The following is a 25,873-nucleotide window of genomic DNA, read 5'->3' as shown; positions in this document are numbered from 1 at the left end:
TTGACTCCGTTAACGTACATGAGAAGAGCAAAATATTAGGAACACTTTTCAAAAAAATCCACTCAAGTACACCACCACGGCCTCTATAATAAACATAAGTAGAATTGTCACCTTTCTGACAATGTCAACAAAAAATGAAAATGTTTAAGGTTTATAGAAGCAGAATTTATAGCAGAGCTGTTGTATTGAATTGCATTGCACAGGTGTTCCTAATAAAGTGGCCGGGTGAGTGTATGTGCCATTTTTTCATGTTAATTTGCTCTATAGACTTATTAAGCCACTCCTGGATGGATGGCACACTACTTTCAGTATTCTTTTGTTTGTAATAATACACAAAACAAGAAAAAAATGCTTTAAGCTTTAGGTACGTTTATTTTTTGAGCTGGGGTCTCTACCTACATGTGGGCTCCACTTTTCTCCTCAGAATACCTTCCATATTGTTATTGTGTACCATTCAAATGAAGCTACAGTTGCAAGTGAAATGTGTCTTCATACAGATGCTGGGGTGGTTCTTCCCTTTGAGTCCGAATTGTCTCCGGACCTCAGACTCGAGCCGAGGAAGGGTGAGGAGATCCCTGTTCTCATCACTGCTGCCGAGGATAGACTTGGTGCTGTGGTTGCTGCCATGAACAGTGTTTACAGTAACAGCAAAGCCAATGTTGTCTTCCATATAGTGACCCTGAATGACACAGTGGATCACCTGAAGTAAGACATGGAGGCAACATGCACACTGAAATATTGCCTTGGGCATATTAATGCAGGTCTCTTTTTCTAACATTTTTTTCCTTGATTTATCAACAGAGTGTGGCTGAGTAAGACGACTCTAAAAAATATCAAATATAAGATAGTTATTTTCAAGCCTGAGCTCCTCAATGGAAAGATATCTAAAGAGCCTCAGACGCTGGATGCTGAAAAACCGGTGAGACCGAATGTACTGTTAATATCCCAGAACAAACATCTATGCTGTTGTTTGCTTTGTTCATCTCTCACAAACCTTGTTCATTTGGTCTGTTTTTCAGCTGACGTTTGCTAGGTATTATCTGCCTTTATACATACCCGAGGCAGAGAAAGCCATCTATTTGGATGATGATATAATTGTACAAGGTAAAGAAAGTGTTTCTCTCTGTACAAAACATATTGTACTTTTTTTCATGCAGCATTTCAATCTTTAAAACATCTTTGGGAAATAGTTTAATGTATGGTCTTTGCCTATTCTCTTTGGTCTCAGGGGATATTCAAGAGCTTTATGAAATTACCCTCAAACCAGGACACGCAGCTGCCTTCTCTGATGACTGTGATTCAGTGTCTGCTAAGGGCATCATTCGAGGGGCTGGAAATCAGGTGGGCACCTCTTACCTCTGTAGTGATTGAAAGAAGGACAGGGCTGTAGTTTCCCATACATGAAAAATGTATGGACCTGAGCTCAGTTTTCAAGTTTTAGAGTTCCTGGCCTCTGAATGGGTTTTTCCCCCTTATTCTTCTTCCTCTTCAATAGAATAACTATATAGGTTTCCTGGACTTCAAGAAGGAGGCTATCAAAAAGCTGGGGATGAGAGCTAACACATGCTCATTCAACCCCGGGGTCATCATTGCGAATCTGACTGAGTGGAAGAACCAGAACATCACCGGGCAGCTGAAGCACTGGAAAGAGCTGAACACAAAGTGAGTTACTATTATTGGTGAAATGAAGGCTGAGTGGGAGTTTCTCCTGGTGAAGTTACACCAACAGTGGCAAAAATTAACTGTTTTGTATTAAGCTCAATTTGTTGGTTTCCTCAGGGAGGATCTGTACAGCAATACACTGGCAGAGAGCGTCACCACTCCCCCACTCCTTATTGTTTTCTACAAGCGTCACTCCACCATTGACCCCATGTGGCACATCAGGCATCTCGGTAAGTTCTGGTGTATTCCGTGAGTAGTTGACTTTAGATAAAATACCAAGACTTGTGCTGCATGAGCAGTTTGTGCTAAACGTAAGCTAACTGTGTCCTGACTGCAGCTTCATATTTAACAGACAAACCTAAGAGTGATATCAATTTTTCTTGTCAATCTCAGCAAGTTTTATTGTATCAGAATTCTCTATGAAGATTCCAAGTTACAAAAACTGATTATTGATACAGAAATAATCACTTGTGAATTGAATATTTCTTTAATTACAATACCAGAAGGTGATTCCTGCTTTCCTTTAATGTTTTTGACACCAAACACAGTACATGGTGTGACATAAATGTACAGATGGCAGTAATGATGGTGAAACCTTGTCTTCCAGGCCTGACGGGTGCTGGTAACCGCTACTCGCCACAGTTTGTGAAAGCCGCCAAACTCCTCCACTGGAATGGACACTATAAGCCTTGGGGGAGAACCTCCTCTTTTACTGAAGTGTGGGACAAGTGGTACATTCCAGACCCCACAGGAAAATTTCATCCTGTGCGAAAACACATAGGGGACAAGTAGACTGAACATTTTTTTTGTTTCAGGTTTTTGGGTTTTTTTTTTTTTTGTTTTTTTTTTGAGGGGAGTTCATCCAACCAGCCATGCCAGCCTTGTCCCGGCAGGACCACGCCTCGTGATATCTCAGGAACACAAACAAATACAAGAGAGGGCTTCTCACTTGCCAGCCCTGTGTTTTGAGTTCTGTCATCCTCAGAAAAGTTAGACGTGTACTTAGTTTCCCTTGAAAACAAAAAATAGACATTTTTGTTTAACCAGAGGATTATATTGTTGCTTTGCACACATTTTCCACAGCTGCTTAGTCCAAAAACTCAGTGCCCTTGTGATTGCTTTTGACTGTTTCACTAAAAAAGTAGTGTTTTTTAGTATATGACCAAAATGTTGTTTCATCCTCAAAGTGATCAGTGAGGTGTTGAATCTGAAGTGTTCCTCCAGTCAGCAGTAATTATATCTTGTGACAATGTGCTAAAACCACCATGTGCATAACTAACTTAAGCCATCATTGTAGAAGTAATCAGTGAGTGTTACTTGGTGTGTTTGTATGCAGCGTAATGAGTAACTTGCTTTATTTGCAACTAACTAAAGGATCTTATAGTTACCTCATCTATAAAGGTGCAGTAGTCATCCCCAGAGTTAACATGTTCCCCATAGTTATTAATTGTAATCATATAAGCCATGCACACACCTGATCTCAATACCTCAGTTCAATACTTCCTGTGGAACAGTTTGATAATGATTTTATCATCCTTAATTGCACATTTTGATAGCTAACAGTGATCTGTGCTTGGCTAATCAAGTGAGATGTCGCAATTAGACAGAAAATGCAGTCCAAGTCCTTTTTCCTTTATAAATGCATTACAGTACAACACAAGTTAATTGCAGCTAAGTTACTGGTGCAGTAGCATTTTGAATTGCCCCAGCTATCCATTTATTATGCCATAAGCCAACACTAATTCAGTATTGTACTGCCTCGCGTGCTTAACTGCTACAATGTGGTTTTTAAATGACATATGCAGACCACTAAGCAAACTGCAGAAATGGAAGAACAATGTTTGCACAAAGTGTTTTATCCCATCATGGTCAGGATTTTTATACTTTTTCAAATGCATTCAGCTTGCTGGTGTAAATATGTCATCTTTTGTATAGTACAGGAAATAAATGCTACATTTTTATTATTGGAATTTTATCTTTTGACCTTATTTCCAATGATCTGTAATGAAAAGGGCATTTTTCAAGATTGACTATTTCCAAGATGGTATCAATTTCTTTTCTGTAACATTTACTGAACTTTTTACCAACACAACTGTTCAAATTGTTACAACATGAATCTTAAGTTATACAGTAAAACAATGCAGTCAGGTGATTGATATATTCAACACAACAGATTGAGGCTTTGTGTAGGGTTTATTACACGTATAGTCAGTCTATATACATTATTCAGCATGAGCACGAGTTTACAAAAACCTCTGGACACTTAAAACTGGCAACCTTTCACCAACAACATCTGGAAGAAGTCAATGAATAAATACATAACCAAAAAAATCTGTCCACTTTCTGGGATGGGAGCAGTCCTAGTAGTCTAGGATAAAGCCTGGTTGTTGTCTGGGAAACGGTCCCGCTGTCTGATTTAATGGAAGGGCATGAACACCAACGACTGGGCAGAAACCAGTCAACAAGGCAACTGTCTTTCAAACTGTGATTTTGAATAAACTTTGCCTTTAATGATGAAACAGCTAAGGCACCTCGACAATGACAAACCAATGTCTCCATGTCCACCAGACAATGTGGGCTCAGGCAAAAGTTAAGACAAAGTGCAAAGGCAGAGTTCATTTAAAATCTGTGTTGAAGTCGTAGGCGTCATCTGTCGTAGTTGCGGAGAGGCTCATGTCAATGGGGGCAGACTGGAACTGAACATGACCTGGTTTTTCTGGAAAGACAAAGTGATGGTGAGATATAAAAATATGTAATAACGGGTGTGCACATTTGTATTGACATAAAGAAGCCAAGTTTATAAACTGAATTTACTTTTGAGAGTAATATTCAGCCTGGCACAGTGTTTGGATCAGAGTTGGATTAGAAGTCTTCATTGTGAAATCCAGAAATGCATTTTGTCCTCATTTCCACACTGGTGCACTACAATGCTTGTCCAAGGTGATGGTGAGATATAAAAACATGTACTAACGGGTGTGCACATTTGTATTGACATATGGAAGTAAAGTTTATAAACAACTTACTTTTGAGCGGCGCCGTCTGTGGTTTCTCTGGTTCTTCAGCTGTATTTGAGTCCTCAGCCGTTTGCTCAGGCTGCAAGAAGAGCAAATGTGTCAACAATTTTAATTCATAATCCTAAAGATACACAGAGTACCTCCAATAAAACGTCTCCTGCCAGCAGGATCAGAGTTGGATTAGAAGTCTTCATCAACAAATCAAGACTTGCATTTTTGTCCTCATTTCCAGGCTGGGGTGAAGACCAGACTGCATTTTTTAAAGCAGCTGTATTGTCTGGCAGATTCTGAATTTCTTTTCTCCACATCTATAGTTACCTCATCATTCCTCTCCGTTTCTTCGACTGTGGATCCAACAGCAGGTTTTTCTTCAGAGATGTCGCTGACGGTCAGCAGACCTGCAGTAGGGCCTTTAGAGATGAAGCCTATACTGCTGGCTGGGTTTGGAAATTTAACACCTTTAAAATATAAAGTTGGCGTCAGCAACAGTCGGGAGTGACTACATTCTTTCTTATAGAGTACAGTTACAAGAGTCTAAAAGCCTCCTAGTGGCCCCGAGAGGTGGTTCCAAGGGAAGAGATATGCTTGAAAAGTACTTGTTTGCACTAATTTGTATGGGGTGGAGAGAGGCTCAAAATATATAAATTAAATATGCCGCGTACACTTTCAGAAAGTCTCTTCTACAAAGTGACAAAGTCATCTAAAGACTGAAAAAAGGAGCTTAAAAGATGAGTTCAAACCATGCTGGGCATGAATGTGATGTTTCAGTTTCAGAAGTTACAGAAAACGTTGAGTCCCATACTCTCACTAATAAACCCAAAAGATAAATTTGAAAGTGGGCAAAGATAAGGGACGAGGCACAGAGGCTATTTGGCATCTTTGAACCTGTGCAGATGACCTGTGTGGTCATAATAAGGCTGGTTTTCAGACTTCTGTTAAAGCAGATACAAATTTAACGCCAGTACCTTTCAAAGTTTCTTCATTGCCAATTTTCAGCTGGTTTAGATCCCAGCCACTCTGCATCTCAACAACCACAGTGTCAGACAGGTAGGCAGGCAGGCAGTGGTTCTCTCCTGCCTTACAGTGGTAGCTCATCTTGGCTCTGAGGGAAAACCAAACCAGACAAACATCTGTGACTCATGAGACACTTACTCCCTAAAAATACAGCCCCAAGAATACAATAACACTAATTTTGATTACATTACAAAATGACTACATATATTCAGCCTGGCACAGTGTTTGGATCAGAGTTGGATTAGAAGTCTTCATTGTGAAATCCAGAAATGCATTTTGTCCTCATTTCCACACTGGTGCACTACAATGCTTGTCCTTCCTGATCCTTTAGAACACTAACACTCACCCTGTCCATTCGGCAAGAAAAGCTGTTGCTGCCTGCTCCGTGTTCGCTACTCCACCTTTCTGAAGATAGCCACGCTTTTTGGCAAACATGGTCAAAAACTCCAGAGAGTTTCTGAAGTCAGGGACGTTGTATTGGAGCATGATCTGAAACAGTGAGGAGAGATGACGTTAAAAGCCTTTTACTCTTTCATTTACAAGAGAACAGCTAATGCATCTCACCAGTTGATAATTACATGCTCTTACTTAATATACTGTACCTGATTCTTGTCACATTGTTTGAGCAGAGTCCTGACGGCCTCCAGCACGCTCCCCTGGCCGTCCTCCACCTGCAGACTCCTCAGAGCCATAGATGCTGGAGGGTTGGACGGTGATGCCACAACTCCTGGGCTGTCTATAAGCTTCACATTTTTCAAAATGTGCACCTCCTGCATGGATCTGAGGGTGATACAGGGAAAAAAAATTATAAGCTAGGAATAAAAGGATATAAGAAATATTTTGGAAACATAAATTTGTCCACTGGCATATTGTCAGTGATCCTCATAATGATTCCAATTGGTAATAAGAAAATCTGCAATATCTGCAGTGTGATAATGATCCCAGAGAAAATGTTATAATTTTCTTCCAAGTTTATTTGTCTCTTACTTTGTGATGCCTCTCTTGACACCGGCATTGCATGCAAGGATTCCCTTCAAACTGTTGACGAGACTGCTCTTTCCCACATTTGGAAAGCCTGAGGATACAAGGAGATTGTGTCAAATTGAGGATTCTGACTAATTACTGATTAATCTACACCAAACAACTACCTAAGACTGGATTTTAGTTCCTAACGGAACTCAACACTCAAACAATCCTATTGTCAAAAAAACAAACAAGATATACTGCCAAAACACTGTGCTTACCAACTACGCCCACTCTGAGAGAATCTGCACTTTTGTTTGCAGCGTAACTTGTCAGGAGCTCAGTGACACAACTGTTTCCAAAGCAGACTGCTCCTCTGGATTTGTCCAATACTGCATTGGAGGCTACTATCCTGCTCTTCTTTGCTCGCTGATGAAGACAGAACAATAAAATCACTTAAAGCAACACTTTTTTTTAAAGACCCACTAAACACCTATCTTGTTTTGTTCACAAACGCACATAATTGGCTCTGCACAGCACAGAGCCACTGAACAGAGTGGTTTGTGTTTTACTATTGGAGGTTATAACCAGTTATAACAGCACAACACAAGCTGCTCAACCTTCTCAGTCCTCCATGGAACAAAAATGAACCGAAAGACAGTTCTTAGTAATCAAGCAAATTGTCAGCAATCGTCTGTCACTGATGTATAAAATGCATCTCCTACCACTGTTTTGTCCTGAATCTGTGTTGATGCTTTGAATGCCACAACTGGAAACTCCTGCTGTAGACACTGTATCCACCTCTCCACGTTCTCCTTAGGTACCAGATCTACAACACAGAAAACACACTTTAATAACAGATATTGTCCTTTCAAACTCACACTAGACCACAAAACTAATAATCCATGTATGTACTTGACAATAAAACTAGCACAGAAGTGTCTCATATCCATTTACCTATTTTGTTTAAAACCAAAAGCAGCTTCTTGTTGCCTTCCCTCTGCAGCACCGCCTCCTCAAGCTGTGGACACCTGCATCCCAGTGGATCACGCGCATCAAGGACTTCTAATACAACATCAGACGCGTCAATTACCTGAAGAGCGGGAGATCATATTGAGGATGGTCAGATGAGTTTCGACTGAGCACTTAAAAAACATTTCATTTCTTCCTACAGTAAAACATTGAGTGGGAGCAGGTTGTGTTACCTTGTTTAATTCAGAGCAAAGGAACTGTTTTGAGTTCCTGTCTGGGGTGATCCGTTTGTCTAAATGCGTTTCATTCTCATCCTGGAAATTAGATATAAAAAAATTGAGTAAACAGTTAAGTGATTAAATTCTGATTTGCTGTTTGATTGCTGCGTTAGTCTTTTACCTGCCGAGCTCTTTTGGCTTTGGGATCTGTTTCCTTACTCGAATCCTCCTTTTCCTTCTTCCTCTTCTGGGCTCGCTCCTCTTTTTTAGCTTGTTTTCTTCTTTCTTTTTCTTCTTCAATCTATGGCAAAAAAATGTATTGACTGAGTATATTGATTGGGCAATAAAGAAAAGTGCAGCATTGCGATGCTTACGTTACCTTCTGAATCACAGTTAAAGGGAAGTTTAAGAGAAACGAAAATGATCATATTTATAATCTTAATAATAGTAATCCATCATCATAATAGTAATAATAATAATCTAGTCCAGATAGGGGTTTGACCTGAATCTGGGCTGATGCACTCTGAATGGAAAAATATCAGTGAAATCACCCCTTTTTGTTTTCTCACAAATAGAATAAAAGTTTAAAAAATCTGAAACTGTTTTTAATGAGTCTCGAGTTTTTTCTTGGTAATTTAGTCCAGATTTGACAAGTCTTAGTATAAGGGTTTCTGACCTGAATCGGGGCTGATGTAGTCTAGATGAAGAAATATCGGTGTAATCACCCTTTTTCCTCTTTTCGTGAGACAAAGGGTTTAAACTGCATTAAGGCTTTTCCAATCAGCAATTTTTATCCTTTATCCCTAAATCGGAAGCTCAGTGCAGCATTATAAAGCTGCATGCCTTGATTTAGTTGAAATAAGATCACCAGTATAAAGTATAATATATATGAATTACAGGCACACATTACTACAGAGTGCTGATTGAGAGGCGCTAACCTGTAGCCTCCTCTGCTCTGCCTCCCTGAGGACCTCCTCTTTGAAGGGAGCACTGTTGGGCACTCCGGGATCTTTCTTCACTCGTTTGCTCACTCCTTTCTTCTTGTCCTCTTTTCTCAACTTTCTGTTGTGCTCTCGGACCTGAAAACACAAGAAAAGATAAATGTAACTCAAACTCTCAGACGTTCAAATGTATCAAACAGAAATTAGCAGTAGCAGCCTCAAATCTCCGACACAGGCCTTAAAGTAAAAAGTTAATTTTAAAAATCTTTTTTTGTTATGTGGTGGAAGACACATACCTTCTTCTGTATTTTATACCGTTTGGAACACGACAGCCTCTTACTTGCTTTCCTTAACTCTGAAGACAAAAATAAGAAGAAAACACGTTGGGTGCATGGCTTGTTAAATACGAAGCTAATGCAGAATAAACAGTGGTAGTTATTAGCAGTGATTATGGTTCGCGGAGAAGACAGCAGGAAAAGAATGCCTTAGTTAGTTTTTATAAGTTAATATATTTGTTTAAAATGACGATAAATCGTGAACTTACTTGGTCGTTTCATTGTGGAGCTGCTGACCTGCCAATGTGACTAGCTGCACTGCTCTCACACGTGGAGGAGCTCACAAGTTGGTCGTTTCCGTTTTTGCAGGCGCGCTTTGCCGCCACCTGCTGAGCTGGAGGACAATTTATTTAATTTTGACCTTCCCTTACTGCTGTGTAAAATTTCAACATATTTATATTCCTGAACTGAACGTAGAATGTTTGCAGCTACACTAAAATATCACATTATTGAGAATCACCACATAAGCTACTTCCTGATTAATTATACCACAACCATGGTGTGTGTATCACTTGATTTGTGAGCTGTTTTATGTTTCTAAATGATATCCTATGTTTGCTCTTAACCTGAGCAAAATTGGGATTTCGGCTTTTGAACTATTCAGAATAATAATTTTACAAAAAACAGTTCCTTTAAAGTATGTTTATATAAGCAACTGATAATATGGTTTATTGATTACTACATCAATGCATACATCTTCATTGGAAATCCAAGAGGTGTTACATCCCTAAAATGCTCAGATATCGGGTAGGTTCAGGTTTTAAAACAGCTGATAAAGTAGTGGAATTGTGGTTTTGGCTAAATATTGAAAGATATATATGCACACAAAATACAACTACTCATAAAAGCTTTGAAAACATTAATATTAAAATAGATTATTGATGAAATATTAAGTTCCATTAGAAAATCCAAGTGCCCACTAACTAATGTCCCAGTGGACTCCTCTGAGCTTAAACATCAAAAATTCAGATCATTGTTGCGAAAAATCTTAAGCCTTCTGACATGTCTGACAGAACTTTAGCCTGAGGTCTGTTTTATGTATTTATGAGAGGTTAGCCATTTCCCACACAAACTCACTCCACTCTCTAACTGGTGCATACAAACATTTTGAAAACAATGGGTAATGGAATACAGTCTATATAAAGCAAAACAACCTAAAAGTATCTGCCACTAGGACCACTAATTGTTTTCCCCATGTCAGGAAATGTTGTCATGTCCAAGACAAGAAGATGTGCCTCATAATTATTATATTGTTTATTATATTATTATAAATAAATAAAACCTATAATTTCACTGCATATAAAATTACTTTGGTTACGATATGATGACTACTCTACAGTATGAAATGTATCTGGTTCATCTGCAGCAGCTCTGCTTTACTCTGTTGAATAACACTCCCAATGAAACAATCTCAAGATGATGGTGTGACAGAAAGCCCACTCTGGTGGCAGATACAATACATTATGCCAATAAACTGAAATGTGATTTATACAGATTTCTTTGATGTCCAGTATCTCCTTTTAATATCTGGAAATGTTTTGGCTCTGATGTGGCAGCATTTCATTTGATATGAAATTAAAGTGCTGATTTTTGGCTATGAGTGTGATTACATCAATATCAAACTAACTGAAATTGCAACTGAACATATTCAATGCAAAACAAAAGTTGCAGATATTGCGCGCGCGCGCGCGCGCACACACACACACACACACACACACACACACACGGGTCCACAAAGTGGGACATGAGCACTTTTTTGGCCCTTTTCAAGTCTCTACGAGATGCCAAATTTTGAGTATGACTGGACTGAAGAGACTTTAAAATGAATGGATACTGAGGGAGAATAAAACCTCACGGTGGCTGTAATGCAACACCATGGATGCCAGCTGCCGTAAAACCTCATGGTAGAAGAGGAGAAGAAGGAGGAGAAGAAGGAGGGGGAGAAGAAGGAGTAGAAGAAGAAGAACTCCGGGTCACGTGATTGGGTTGAGCATCTTTTTGGTCCATTTTGGAGGATAGCAAGAGCTCCGTGCAAACCCAAGACGATGACCAAACTGCAGTTTTTAAACGTCTTTTTGACTGAGCGGCTAATGCTCGCTGCGCAGGAGATCTACAAATCTGTCGAGGACACGATTTTGGAGTACCAGGAGGAGATAGCGATCCGGGAGCGGGAGAACGACCATCTGAGACGCAGGCTGCGAGACGCTGGGATTGAAATATGGCCAGGTTAGCTCTGCTGAAAGCTAGCGGTGGAGTCGCTCCCCTTATGTCCTCTTAGCTCAGCCTGTAAGGGTAGCATTGTGTGGGGGAATAGAAATAACTGGGCGTATATAAAACACATGAAATAGCTGCAGAATGATGTTGCTTCACTTTAATCAAGTTAACTTTAGCCTTAGCGAGCTAGTTGACGTTAGCTCCTATAGTTGTGAAGCGGCTAGCACGTTAGCAACCTTTGTTCGTTAGCCGACTAGCCTACAGCCTGTTTGTCTGCATGTTTTCACAGCCTCTGTAACTCTTATTAATGCATGGTTTATATGACAGTCACAGGCACTAAGTTGGTGTACACTCAGATAATGCACACATACACTTTTCACGTGTTGTGTCAAAGTGTTTATTGTGTCCTCCAGCTTTATAAAGACCAGAGTCTGAGCCTGCTGCTCCAGTGTTTCCAAATGTGGCATTAACGTAACTATAAGGACTGTAAATACGTGATGCATTGTTCATTTGAATCAATTTGCAGAGATTTTTAATCCTCCACTCGATATTAGGATTACTGTTTTCGCATTTCACATTAGTGTCACCAATCCCTGTTATATTCACTGAATTCATTTACAAGTCCAAGTGGGTGAATACTTTAAGTAGGCGTCCCTCATAGTATTGTTTATTGTTTGAGGGTCTCTCTGACTGTGTCATAGTGGAGGTGGGTCACCTCGCCTGATATTAACACAATTTCTACTAACATAACTGAAATTTGGATACTGATATTTGACATGCTTTTATGTCCAACATGTCTAAGTGTGTGTATATTGTATAGGCTATTATTATTGGTCAGGATTTTGGTGTTACCACCTCTACAGTATCCTGGGGGATACACTGAACAGCTCAGTTAGAATTCACGCATGCTGTATCTTGGCAGTGTGTATATTTACATCCAACTATTTTCTGTTAGTTTTAGTTGAGAAGGTAATGAGTTCAGCTCTTTGTTATTTGGTACTGGAAAAAGTACCAAGTAGCTTCTGTAACACTGATGTTTTACAGAAGAACAGTTACCGTTTCCAGGGGCACCAGTGGCTCTGCTAGAGGTTTTCAAGTTAACTACAATAAAGATAAAGACCAAGTCCATTTTGATATATAACTAAGAACTAAAACATGAAATGTTGTGAACTGCAAGTAGTGTATGTAGTCCAACTAGAGTTCAGCTGTACCTCAGACACAGTTGTGTTTGCTGCAGTGTTGTTAATATGCTAACCTGAGCCTCTTCTACCGGTTGTGTTCACAGACCGTCCGTCAATGGCGCTGTTGGATGAGGAGGATGGCGAGCATCCAAGGCGTGAGTGGAGTCCCAGCATGGGGCACGAAGAACGCATTCCTATTCAGATCAAGGATAAAAGAGACCTCCGGACCAACCAAGGAGAGGATCAACTTCGTGGGCATGGCTCTTGCAGCACACCAGAGAACATGTTCACTCCCCCACGAGTTGGAAATCAGTATCCCCAGGATGGCCCTCACACGTCCAACCTCCCTCAGAGTCAAGGTGTGGAGAACAGAGAGCGGGATCCAGGATCTCGAGGCTCCTCGAGGCACGTGAAGGCAGAGAGTGGAGGAAACCACAGAGGCTCTACTTCCTCCAACAGCGGCGCCCAGCCTCTCGCACCAGTCAACCCAAACTGCTCAAATGAGAACAACATTGACATTATTGGAGTGGAGAATGGAGGACAGATGGTTGGTGCTAAGGGAACTGGAAATGGAGCTAACAGAGGACAGGCCTCTCACATGCGCAACCAAGGAGCCAATGCTGTTGACTGCCCCCATCAAAAATCCCCTCTACAAGGCCACATGTCATCCTTCTGCTGCAAGGTTTGTGGTGAAGCATTTAGTCATGTTGGCCACTTGCACGTGCACGTACAAGTGCACACACGGGAAAAACCTTACCGCTGTGGTGTATGCGGAAAATGCTGCAGCTCCTCCGGGAGGCTGCAGGAGCACCAGCGTAGCCACACGGGAGAAAAACCATTCCGCTGTCAGATTTGTGGAAAGGGCTTCACACAGATGGCTCACCTGAAGGTACACATGAGGATCCACACAGGGGAGAAGCCTTACAGTTGCCCTGTGTGTGGCAAGTGCTTCAGCCGCTCTGACAAAATAAAGAGGCATCTCCAGACCCATAGCCGCGAGGGAACATATTTCTCAGGGCAATGATGCTAGTGTGTTATTGAACAACCCAGTTTGTGAATCATATTGATGTGGGAAACTTTTCTACAAAAAGCTAAAATCGCTGCCATTAAGACAAGGCTTTTTTCTTCCAACTTTCCAAAAACTACGAAAATTGCAACTCTTAGAGCAAGTTTTTTATCTAACCTAATACTTCTCCACGCCATAGTCCCTCAATAGGTTTTGTATTAGCCAGTTTAGTATGTCATTTACTTAATTTTGTACTTGTCACTGAGTATTAAATCTCAGAGACACAATTTGAGTTATTAGCTAGCCTTTTTGAATTATCTAGCCTTCCTTAGTCACATAATTAGCATGATGAAGTCTTCCACACATGCCTTGAAACTGAGATGCATTAAGAAATGCAACAATGTTCAGCACGGTCACAGATTATCTTCAGCCAGTCACTTCATATCCAACAAGTTCACAGGAGCTTGAAATTTGCACACTTGGCATCTATCTTGTATTCATTATTTTAGCCTAAAAATAGGAGTCAGATCACCATGTTTTCAGTTCAAGTTTAAATTAACTACAGAATAAATGACTTGACAAATGAAGCCTGTGTGTCATCTGGCTTAGTCTAACACTGCCACTAGTTTTTGTGTTTTTCCCATATCGGTTCGAAATGGTCAAATCAAGTTAATGACACAACATTTAGGCAAACAAAAGGCTCCTAAAATACCCCCATCAACTGCAGACCTGTGCTCACAGACATGAAACTTTCACAGTTTACAAGGAGTCGTCTGATCTGACACTTTAACTTCATATTTCTCTTCATTTTTGCTTCTTTTTCTTCTCAGTGCTGTTACATTGTTGCAGAGCTAAATACTGCCATCTCACATCATCAGTGCTTCATGTTGTCCATTGAAATATGGAGAACTCTGTTGTGAGACTGCTCCACATTTTTGTGAAAATAATGTGATATTTTGTAAAATACCACTAGTCCCGACCTATCATGGATTTATGAATTTTGTGGTGTCTTTTTTTTTTCTTTTCTTTTTTTTAACGAAATGCACTGCAGCATCTGTCCTAGACGATGCAGAAATTCACTCTATAATAGGGCCACACAGTATTAGCTGAACTTATCTGTGGTTCTGTGGTCAGTCTGCAATGATCAACGATTTATGTTCACACATGTTTTGTTTTTTGTTTTTGTTTCTGATTTTACCACATTTTCAGAAGTGATGATTGGTTTATCATAGAATCAGGTACTTCCTCTGCCCATCCTGGACTGACTCCCTGAACAGTAGACACTTTCTCCTCAGGATGCTGCATTCATAACACAAGGGTATACCAGAAAAACAAACGTCTGATTTTAAACAGTTTTGTTCAAAGACAGAAACTCAGGGTTTGTGAGTTTTCCAATTGGATTTATGGATTCATGGAAATAACTGACCTGCAAAAAAGATGAACAAAATGAAATAAGTCGAAATATCCTCAGAGTGTGTCAAAGCTCAGTTGCTCTGGGAACTCCTGCCTAACTTAAACCCTGCGTGTGATGAATGCAGCATGAGACAACTTCAGCACGTCCTCACAGCTGACCAGCAGCCCCTCACTCAGTCTACTCTGGGACAACTTTGCTTCCCCTGCACACACACACTCTACTGTACAGTGTTGTATCATTGCATATTAAATGTTATTTTTTAATAAAGTAGCAATTGAGTATCCATGAAAACTGTCTTCTATCGTGTAAAGAAAGACAACTCACTCACCAACAAGAAATGGTGAGTGAGTGTACAAAATCATTATTAATGGTGAATGGACCACATTCTAGTCTTATCAACTTTTCAAAGCCCTTTACAACACATGCCAACATTCACCCATTCATACACATCCATACACTGATGGCAGAGGCTGCCATGCAAGGTGCCAAACTGCACATCAGGAGCAGTACAGCGCTTCCTGTCTCAAGTGCTGTACAGTGTTTCCATGCTCACCCACACACCGATCGGGAGCAATTTGGGGTTCAATATCTTGCCCAGGGACACTTGTACATGAGGACAGGAAGAGCCAGAGATCAAACGAATGACCCTCTAATTAGTGGACAATCTGCTCTACCTCCTTAGCCATACCTAATACATTTGCTGAAGCAATATTTATGATTTAGAATAGGATAGTTTTAGCCAGTTTTGGCATTTGAATTGAACTCTTGACAGGATGTTTTGCATGTATCAGTGAAACAAAGAACTAAAAGCTGGCATTAATTTGGTTTGCACCCACTAAATTATCTTCCTTTTTGTTTAATTTTCAGCCAATTTTCAGTCATAGATGGATATATGCTTTTGTAGATTACCCTGCAGATGTAGAGTAAAACCTTGTATCTGCCTGGCTGATTACTGATCAGAGCATACATGTGATTAATAGTGATCACTTGAGAGCTGCTCTTGCATGCCACTTCTACATGTATTCCTAAATTGGCCCTTTGGAGCAGTCTTAAGTGCAATTCTTAATAAGTTTGATTAATATGGGACCAGTGCCAGACACATACTGTAGCTTTGGGTTTAGTGCCATCTAACAAAGTTTATGTCTGTTGACCTCAATGTGAAATTTTTCATATGACTCTGCTCTTTGCTGTATACATAGTCTCCATGAAAATTGCTGACACTGAGGTCGATAGATTATCCAGAGTAAAATGAACAGTGCTTTTAAGAAGACATGTTGATCGATATACATTTGTAGGGCTTTGAGTCCCACAAAGAAAATCCAAATCAGCTTTGTAATGGAGTGGAGGCAATGATGGATTTCTCAAAACCTGGGAAAAAAGCAGATGTGCTTAAGAAGACTATAAGACTTCAGATGACATTTGATGATATTTAAAATATGATTGAATTAATACTATATCTAGGTGAGATCAAGTACTGTTATGCTTTAAATGGCCAGATCTGCCTAATTTTTAACAACTTTCAGTTTTGGCATAATTAAACCTCTGCAAACCTAAAATAAAACCTAAACCGTTTTTTTCAAATTAAAAATCCCCCATTGTACACCATCCTCCCGCCTTGTAGTTATATTGTTTTATTATAGTCTACTCTGATCTCAAAAAATATACCACATAAAGTCAACTCACTTTTAAGGTGATAATGAAAATGAACTTTCATGGTTGAAGGAGGAGCCTGAATGATGCCAAAATTCAGTTCAATTCAGGAACAGCGCAGATGTATCTCATAATTCCTACATTTAATGTAACCATTATCAATTATTAAATAAACGTGTGTGCCAAGGTTTGATTTTCTAAGAAAGGATGATTAAGCAAAGGATTTTAAATATATTTGCACTGTTGTAGAGCCAAATTCATTAAGCATGTCAAGGTTTTGTTGGTACACACCAGTTGACAGCAATACCAATTTTCCTTCCCTTGTAAGAAAATATGCAGATATGATAATCACTGACGAAGATACTGGGATGTTTGCTCTAGAGGATATTAACCAGTCGCCATTTCCTCACCAAAATATATGCTGATTTGCTTTTTCTAACAGGCAATTAATTTTGATGGAATATCCACAGCATATTGAATATTTATCACCTGATAAATATTTTAGAGAAACAGGCCGTGTTCAAAGAAGACACATTGTCATGGCACAATAGTAAAAGCACAGGGGTAAATCATGAAATTAATGAGATGTACTGTGTGTGCTGACTCACTGGGACATTTCAATAGAGCTGAGACATCATCAGTGTTTTCAGTAACACCTGTGCTTTTCTTACAAAATGTGTGTTGTCTGCTGTTGGAAAGCAGTAACATACATCTTTTTGTCCTGCTGCCGTATGCAAAATATCATCATGTGTCCACAGTCACTAAATATCTTAACAATCAATGTGTTATTTATTTATTATTAATATTATTTTTTGTAGTAACAGATACACAACACCTGGTGGGGTGCTTTCCATTTCAGTCTGTCTTATACTTGACAATGAACAAAAGCACTGTGTGTGAGTGAGATGATTGGAGTCGCACCAAAGAAAATATTCTAGGTGTTTTTTCCCCAAATTTGAATGATTGGTAAAACATAATCAATATACCTCAAATGAAAAGCAAACCAAGAATAGTTTGTTAAAGGAGAACTAGAAAGTGAAATTTGCTTTTTTATTTTACACATTGTGGCCTAATGGTAGTTTAATATCACTGTCACTCATTGTAACATGGCAAGGTAGAACAACTACAATGTGTTATATGTTTCCAGTGACAACCTTACGCCTATTAAGATGTGAATGAATACTCACTTATTCTTGTGATAATTATCTCAGTCACAATAATTTGTCCTGTTTCTACAGCAATAGCAAATGCATTTCTGCCAGCTATGAATATTCAGACTATATGCAAACACAAGGAGGCCTAGTAGAATGAAGTCACACACTATTGTGTGATCTGCAGTGACATGCCATGTCTATTTGCTCCTCAAGGTGTGGACAGGAAATGTCAGCTGCCCACAGCAGGGAAGGAGGTCCGATGATAAGAAACCAGGAGACTGAAGGAAGATGTAGCTGATAGACCACCTTTCATTTGCTCATATGGAATTTCAGTAGCTACCTAATAGAAGCTGTGCTGGTGAGTTTTTCTTTTAGATGAGTCAATAAGCTATCTACACTGTTGATTAGTCATTATCATTGTATAATCATATATAATCATAATCGTTGTATGATTACTTATTAACCAATCACAGGGAAATCAACTCAGAACCCTGTTGTGCAATCAGCCATCTGAATCAGGTGAAGGCTTGTGTAAAAGGATTCAACAGCAAATAAATACTTCATATATCAGATTCAATTTCCCGCCTCAGCATTTTAGTGATAAAAAACATCATTGCTTATGGAGATGAGCTATATAACAGTGAAGGTCTTTTATGACTTAAACAAAATGTACTTATTTCACAGAGTTACATGGAGGCTGGAGTGTGCCACTAAAGTAACAGCATTTCATTGTTATAACTAATTAACTGATACTAAAACGTGTTTTGATTTTTTGGGATTAAGTTTTGAGATATACATCTGAGATTTCAGCATTCAGTTTTGTGTGCAGTTTTATATGAAAAAGCCAGCAGCAGCCTTTGTTTTGTAGCTGTTACTCTGGAGAGTTCATAGACCTCAACGTGAACCGTTTTCTCCTTGACTATTTCTTTACAAAAAGGTTTAACTGTAATCTGAAAGCAGTGAGCCTGTTTGGCATTTCCACATGGAGTACAAAAGCTACAACTGTTGTTAGTGGCTTTCAGTAGAGAAAACATTTGTTAATGTTTGGAGATATGATGCTGGCTGCTGGAGTCGTTGAATCCTGTATTTTTGTCTCGAAAGAAAAGATTACTGAAACATTACTGAAATTCTCAAACCCCTTTCTGGAGCCACAATTTTTCTATACCCATGGATCCAGAAAGCAAAACAAAAAAAACTGCATTAATTTCTCACTGTGGATTATATCATTTCAATGTCATGCCCTTTGGACTTATTGCACTTAATTAATTTTTTTTAATTTTAATTTTAATTTAAACAGGCAGTGCACAATAAAACATTAACCCTGTATAAAACAAGGAGAGATTCATTGCAAGTTGCTATTTTCCATCCGTAGTCCCTGGGCAGGTAGATGGAACATATAATAAATTAAAATCAATTACAGAATTCACAGTTGTGCAAAATTGCAATGACAAAATTATCAGTACACACATTACCACATCCTTAAAACAATTTGCCGCCAACTATTATAAATATGTAATATATTGTGTACTCATCATCTGTGACTCAACATTTTGAGCAATTGCGGACTGTAATGGATCGTCTCTGCCAAGCCAATCTGACTGTTAACCTCAAGAAGTCTAGATTCTGTCTGGAAGAAATCAGATTCCTTGGACACATTGTCTCAGGTAATGGGGTCACTGCAGATCCTGAAAAAGTTGGGGCAATTCGGTCCTATCCAGTGCCGATGAATCTGGCAGGCCTAATAAAACCAGGCATTTAGTGGACAACATCACTACACAAAATAATAATACCAGAAATACGATGTGTTCAACTGGTATACAGCTTTACAGAAGATATTTTACAGTATAAGTAACATCTATTTATCTACCAGTGCAGTCAAACTCTTAAAAGTGTACAGTACTACTAAGGTGTCTACATTTGTAAGATTAACAATTTTATCTAAAGCAATTCTAAAAATAGCAGAGGTCATCAATATTTTGTGATGTAATCAGGTTTCAGTGTGTGACAGCTGTTGATTGATTGAGTGTGCAGTGAGATGCGACAGTTTTCTGGCGGTCTCATTTAAAATATTGATGCATCTCCAGTTTAAGGATTCCATGAAGATGGAAGCTCATAACACACGAGCCTGGCATAAATATTAAGGTTCATAAATATGGTTTGTGGTCAGTAGATGCATGTAGCAGCAACAGAGAAGCATATCAGTCACGGCCCGGGCACATACAAGGTAATGTGACTGAACAAGAGAGCATCGATATAAACTCTAGTCCACTCAAGTTTTTATACAGTAAAGAGGATTCTTTGCATAAAACCGCACATCACAAATATCTACTTTTGTAATAAATATGCCTCATTGACCTTAGTTGATTTTATATCAGCTCCAGAGCAGCAATTCATAACTCAGTGTAATTAAAGCATCTATAGGTAGAATTTGGCGCCCACCCAGTGGTTTAATCTAAGGAGTATTCGGACAGGAAAGAGCAGAAGAAAGCAGCTCAAGCAACACATACCTGTCTTCCAATGCATGCTGTGAGTTTGCACTTGTCACTTCACTTGGACATCAGTGCTGTGCTCTGTTGCCTCCAGTTTATTTTTGCAAGTCAGACATTATGTGACAGATGCACCAATTTTCTGGACATCTATTGACTTTTCTTTTCACTCCACAGTAGCAGTATTCATCTCTTCAGGGTGGCCTGCAGGGAGCATGTCCTCTATTTCCTTCTGGTCCTGCCCCACAGGTTGCCACTCGAAACCTGTCCAGGAGACCAGACTTTCTATTAGCTCAGTCTGTGCTTTTATCTATTGGAGATTGGATTATCATGAAACCAAAAAATGAATTTAGTTTTATGATCAGCTTTATGGTCAATTTACATCTGATGTCAATTTCAATAACAAAATGGGAACATAGTATTTTGCAAAGCAGGTAAATGGACTGCATTTATATAGCACTTCTCTAGTCTTATCAACCACTCAAAGTATTTCACAATACACACCAACATTCACCCATTCACCCATTCACACACACACACACACACACACACACACACACACACACACACACACACACACACACACACACACACACACACACACACACACACACACACACACACACACACACACAAACAAATGTGTCATCATTTAAATGTAAAACAGTCTTATAGAAACAGTTTGACATTTTGGGAAATACGTTTATGTGCTTTCTTGCCAGGCAATTAGTGGAAACTTCAGGCTCTTGGCCAACAAATAGTTTAGCACATAAATCCAACTGTTTCCTCCTTTTCTAGCCTAAATGCTAAGCAAAGCTAACTGGCTGCTGGTGGATGCTTCACATTTAGCATACTTATAGAGTATTGATTTTGTTCTTGGCAAGAAAGTGAATAAGTGCTTTTCTACCCTTCCTTTAAACTGACAAATGACAAAAGTTCAAATAACCTCTGCCACTGGTGCCAGTGCATCTATAATATATCACAAGAGACCGCACCATGATGGATTGCAACACTTATTTTACCCCACCCCTAATGACTGAAGCCTAGATCAGTCAGTAAGACATTGAAATTGTGCCAGATTGAGCCAACAAGGCAGATTTTATGCTTCACTTTTGGAATTAAAGGGGCAACAAATTGGCACTCTTAAGTTGTCCATTGATGCCCAGGGATGTGTTAGCTCTCATCATATATGTCAAGATTAATGTTTACACAAGACCCCTCTGTAAAATATCAGCTATCAGGCTGCTACAGCTGATACTCACCCAAACTAATGGTTGGTTTTTCACTGCCTAACTGAAGCTATCCGTTTTCTTTTATCATTTACTGAGTGGAGGATTCAGTGAAGCCTTGAAAACCTGGAACAGAGCTGGAAAATTCCTTAATATTGCCAGAATACTTATCCAAAAATATCCAATAGTTCATCATTGCATTATTGTTGAGCAAGCTCCAAAAGAATCTTGCAAACTTGTCTCTGACTGCATGATGAAATGTCTTATTTAGATATTTATGCATCTGTCATTGACCTATTCTATTGACAATATTTCTAATTTGTCATTTTTACACTTATACACACACTCTGCACACATACACGTCAGCTAAAAAAATGAATATGTCATTAGTGCCTCACACCTCACATATCCTGCAGCTTCTGTCTGACCGCTCTATGACATATTGATCCGTTCTTCACAGAAAGGAGATGGCAGGATTATGCCTCTGTCTGTATGATCCCTGTTTTATTCAAGCTACCACACCACCCTGGAGGACTGTGGAAATGAAAGCATATTTTACATTGGCAGGAGCTCAAGTGAGTTGAAGACCAGTCAGAGAGATGCGGCTGCATGAATGATGGTTCCTCAGTTACTTCTAATGTGTAGTCAGTACCTGCATTGAGCATCTCAGATTATTACATACCGAATGTGATCATTAATTCAAATATCATGATGAGCAGTGGCAGAATCAGGATGTGAAACATATAAATGGCAAATGATACATTTAATGAGCTCCCACCAGCAGAGAACAACGATGCAAGTTTTTTCTCTTGATGGCTATTTCCTTTTGGCTCAGCTTGGCCAAACTGTCCATAAGCTCCAATTTCTTTTCCCTGATAATGGCCATCATGTTCGCTTTCTCCAGGGTGACCTGGCGCATTTTACTCTCTAGGTCCTCATGCAGAGTTTTTGGTCAGTGGCAACCTCCTTCTGTTTAAGAAGCCGGTGTTCTGAAAAGTTGACCTACCTCCTCAGGATGACCTACCAGTAGGTCTGGCTTTCAGACACGTCTGATAAACTGACCTACCCACTCAGGATAACCTACCCTAAAGACATCATGGTAGCTCATCCTGTCAAGTAGGGTAGCGTATCCTGTCATACTGGAAATATCTATCAGAATGAACTACTACTCATTATATTATGCTTAAACCATGGGTAGCACAACATGTCAGGCAGGAAATATCCATCAGAATGTCCTACTTCCCATTATATTGTGCTAAAACCATAGGTAGATTGTGCTAAAACCATGGGTAGCACATACTGTCAGGTAGGAAATACCCATCAGAATGACCTACTACCCATTATATTGTGTTTAAACCATGGGTAGCACATACGGTCAGGTAGGAAATACCCATCAGAATGACCTACTACCCATTATATTGTGCTAAAACCATGGGTAGATTGTGCTAAAACCATGGGTAGCACATACTGTCAGGTAGGAAATACCCATCAGAATGACCTACTACCCATTATATTGTGTTTAAACCATGGGTAGCACATACGGTCAGGTAGGAAATACCCATCAGAATGACCTACTACCCATTATATTGTGCTAAAACCATGGGTAGCACATACTGTCAGGCAGGAACTATCTATCAGTAATGACCTACCCTTGCCAAAATGTCTGACTGGACCTCTCATCCATTCATTCAGGTAAGGTAGCTCATTGTCAGGTAGGAAATATTAATCTGAATGCACAAATATAGTTACAAGTAGAGCAGTTTGTTCAAAATTAGCACTTTACACACTTACACGGTATATATATTTTGTTATCTAAAATGTTTTAATTGTAAATGTATCGAAAGTCACTCTGTACCTCAAGTTTTTCAGTTAATAAATACTTTTGGCCAATTATTTGACTACAAAGTTAATTACAATAAAGGTGAAGCTATTCCACTGAACCATTTAAATTATCAATCCCATTTAGGCTCTGGCCCTTTTAGTTGGAAGCCTAATGGAATGAAGTACTTAAAATCCGATCTCCCATCGATAAAATAGTTGAGCTTAATGCCCCAGATTTATTCAAAATCATAAAAGAGAACATCAAGAGATGGACAGTGATACTTATGTCCCTTTGGGGCAGATCAGAGATTATTAAAATGAACATTATTATAAAATGAATATATTATTAAACCTTGCACTGATATGCAATAAAACAACAATGAGAGTGTGACATGAGAAGGACCATAACTGACACTTAATGGAATGCAGCATTCAGGAATTGTACAAATGTCTCAAAATGTTTTAGATATAAAGTCTCATTTTCCTTGGTCTTGTCTTCTCCTCTTTGATGTGCTCTTCCATCCTGAGAAGAATAATAGTATGTGTGTGTGTGTGTGTGTGTGTGTGTGTGTGTGTGTGTGTGTGTGTGTGTGTATGTGTGTGTGTGTGTGTGTGTGTGTGTGTGTGTGTGTGTGTGTGTGTGTGTGTGTGTGTGTGTGTGTGTGTGTGTGTGTGTGTGTGTGAGAGAACAAAGCCCCTATCACTTGACAGTCAAATTGTTACGCCCCAGGCTGGGTGGCGCAGCATAAAGATAAGGCGAAGAGTTGTATGAACAATAAGCTTTAGTTTATTCTCTCACAAAATATAGACAATATAGACATGATGTAGACAATAAGATGAAACTTCGCTTCAGGGTAAACCAAGGCCAAAAGAAACAAAAGAAACTAACCCCAGAAGGAAAACAAAGGAACAAATAAAATTGCAGCATACTAAATCTGACTCCCTAAACTTAAAAAAAAAAAAAAAAAAAAGAAACAGGAGAAAAAGGGGGTTCACTTCACTTTTCAGACCTTGCGATACCTGCTTGATTGACGCGGTCTCCAATACAGTAGGGCCGGATGAACATCACCACGATAGTGACAGCGAAGGTGATGGTGAAAACTATCTACAGCACACCCACAGCCTAGATGTTGTGCATGTTGGTTGAGTGATAGATTTTGGTCGCTTCCAAAGCCAGGAGGATGATGACAGTCTAGCTAGTCTTAAAAGTTAATCAAATGAGTAAAAAAAACGACTTTGCTTGATTTGCTCTCCCTTTTTTCTGGCAAATAGAGAAAAAGTGACCCAACAGCCTTTTGTTTCCTGTTTAAAGAGTAGACATTTTTTTTAAAAGTCCATCTTTACTGAAAGGGCACAGTGAGGGCACTTCATTTCAGATTGTCACATATTACATACAATACACACAAGACATAATGAAACACAAGATCACATATTACAGTAAATCAATGAAGAGCAAGTAATACAACAAAATAAAACAGTAAAATAAATCTGGGCTACTAGAATTAATTACAAGTAAAATAAGACAAATACAATAAACTATGACGACAAAAACAAAAAATAAGAAAGTACATTGTATCAGTAAATACCAAATGCAACATAAATGTGGTTCCACATCTTAATTTAAAAAACAAACTGTAGTTTCTTCCTTCATACATCAAAATATAAGACCAAACTGGTAATTATTAGTCACTGCAATAAGAGATTCAAAAATTGTTTTTCATTAATTTGGGTAATTTTTGTCTGATTCTTCCAGTGGTGGAGAGAAGTTATCTGTATCTAAATTAAGAAACATCTCATTATGAAAGAGATCCTGCTATTAAAATGTATGTTGGGTTTATTTGTTTTAAGATGAGTGCAATATCCTTCTGGAAGAAAACACTTCATTCTGCTTCTGTAATGTGAAGTAGTAATACAACAGTATTTTTATCATTACTGTACTGTACTGTTACTGTTACTGTAGTCAGTTTTAGCTATCTGTGATACAAAATAATTGCACAAATGGACTTTCAGTTGTTTCAATATTGTGTTTTCCTAAGTTGAGAATTACATTCTTGCAAAGATGTAACTGAGAGTTGACATTATAATCTTGCTTGAATTACAGCTGGAATGAGCAGGCATGATTAGAGCGATAAATAATTTAATGCAGTAGTGTTTAAAAGCAGTTCTTGAAGCCATCAAATTTGATTTTTGGCCTCATAAATCACTGAGGCCGAAGCCTCTCGTGCTGTACAGAGTTGTGGTTTTACACTAATATGATTTGCCATGTGGACTAATTACTATGTATAATCTCTTGGAAAATCCATAATAAGCATTACAGGAAATTAATTTGTCTGTAATAGGATTACAGACCTCAGTCACAAATACCATCAACAGTTCCCACTTCACTTTTTTTTCAATGTACCCTCAGCTTTAGGCAGAGCTGCAGGGACACATAAAAAGAAAGTACTACAATAAACTGAGTTGTTCAAAGGTTTACAAGACTCTTCCTACCCTCTCCCTTACCTCATCCCTACATCTGTCCTTACGCAACAATATCCTTTTTATTCATCCCTCCTTAATCTTTCTTTGCATTTGCCCCTCTCTTTCCATCATTCATGTC

The 25,873-nt window shown here is 39.0% G+C and overlaps 3 protein-coding genes and 3 non-coding genes across 6 annotated transcripts in view; 2 read left to right on the top strand and 4 right to left on the bottom strand.

The window, feature by feature from the left end:
* Positions 1–3,624, top strand: part of glt8d1 (glycosyltransferase 8 domain containing 1) — a 5,471-nt gene extending 1,847 nt beyond the window's left edge. Inside the window, exons 3-9 of the mRNA XM_062415941.1 lie at positions 498–705; positions 802–919; positions 1,020–1,104; positions 1,229–1,341; positions 1,496–1,662; positions 1,780–1,892; positions 2,270–3,624. Coding sequence (XP_062271925.1) covers positions 498–705; positions 802–919; positions 1,020–1,104; positions 1,229–1,341; positions 1,496–1,662; positions 1,780–1,892; positions 2,270–2,454 — 989 coding nt within the window. The 3' untranslated portion in view covers positions 2,455–3,624. The remainder of the gene's footprint in view (positions 1–497; positions 706–801; positions 920–1,019; positions 1,105–1,228; positions 1,342–1,495; positions 1,663–1,779; positions 1,893–2,269) is intronic.
* Positions 3,625–3,826: 202 nt separating this feature from the next.
* gnl3 (G protein nucleolar 3) lies at positions 3,827–9,401 on the bottom strand. The gene is made up of 15 exons (XM_062415940.1): positions 9,329–9,401; positions 9,081–9,139; positions 8,782–8,922; positions 8,025–8,144; positions 7,859–7,939; positions 7,611–7,746; positions 7,379–7,482; positions 6,935–7,082; positions 6,678–6,765; positions 6,293–6,470; positions 6,037–6,179; positions 5,642–5,778; positions 4,995–5,134; positions 4,686–4,755; positions 3,827–4,378 (listed from the first exon to the last, which is right to left on the bottom strand). Exons 1-15 carry the CDS (start codon positions 9,339–9,341, stop codon positions 4,278–4,280), a joined length of 1,659 nt encoding a protein of 552 aa, XP_062271924.1. The 5' UTR covers positions 9,342–9,401; the 3' UTR covers positions 3,827–4,277.
* On the bottom strand, positions 4,501–4,574 carry LOC133978250 (small nucleolar RNA SNORD19). Its single transcript, XR_009925010.1, has one exon. It is a non-coding gene; the product is annotated as a small nucleolar RNA SNORD19 (small nucleolar RNA).
* LOC133978249 (small nucleolar RNA SNORD19) lies at positions 5,908–5,981 on the bottom strand. Its single transcript, XR_009925009.1, has one exon. It is a non-coding gene; the product is annotated as a small nucleolar RNA SNORD19 (small nucleolar RNA).
* Positions 7,154–7,288, bottom strand: LOC133978252 (small nucleolar RNA SNORA47). Its single transcript, XR_009925012.1, has one exon. It is a non-coding gene; the product is annotated as a small nucleolar RNA SNORA47 (small nucleolar RNA).
* Positions 9,402–11,164: 1,763 nt separating the features above from the next.
* LOC134003602 (zinc finger and SCAN domain-containing protein 22-like) lies at positions 11,165–15,207 on the top strand. The gene is made up of 2 exons (XM_062442847.1): positions 11,165–11,345; positions 12,619–15,207. Exons 1-2 carry the CDS (start codon positions 11,165–11,167, stop codon positions 13,536–13,538), a joined length of 1,101 nt encoding a protein of 366 aa, XP_062298831.1. The 3' UTR covers positions 13,539–15,207.
* The last annotated feature ends 10,666 nt before the right edge of the window (positions 15,208–25,873 follow it).

The sequence above is a fragment of the Scomber scombrus genome, chromosome 3 (assembly GCF_963691925.1).
Source record: "Scomber scombrus chromosome 3, fScoSco1.1, whole genome shotgun sequence".
Classification (NCBI taxonomy): domain Eukaryota; kingdom Metazoa; phylum Chordata; class Actinopteri; order Scombriformes; family Scombridae; genus Scomber; species Scomber scombrus.
Note: the sequence above shows the minus strand (reverse complement) of the source record. Positions and strands in the feature narration are given on the sequence as shown.

What these genes read in the sequence shown, in the direction of transcription:
- gnl3 (XM_062415940.1), bottom strand. An exon ending in GGTATAAAATACAGAAGAAG is followed by an intron (nt 8,923 to 9,080) that starts GTATGTGTCTTC and finishes TTGTGTTTTCAG; the next exon opens with GTCCGAGAGCACAACAGAAA. An exon ending in CAGAGCAGAGGAGGCTACAG is followed by an intron (nt 8,145 to 8,781) that starts GTTAGCGCCTCT and finishes TTTTTGCCATAG; the next exon opens with ATTGAAGAAGAAAAAGAAAG.
- LOC134003602 (XM_062442847.1), top strand. Translation starts at nt 11,165, where the DNA reads ATGACCAAACTGCAGTTTTTAAACGTCTTTTTGACTGAGCGGCTAATG. An exon ending in TGGGATTGAAATATGGCCAG is followed by an intron (nt 11,346 to 12,618) that starts GTTAGCTCTGCT and finishes TTGTGTTCACAG; the next exon opens with ACCGTCCGTCAATGGCGCTG.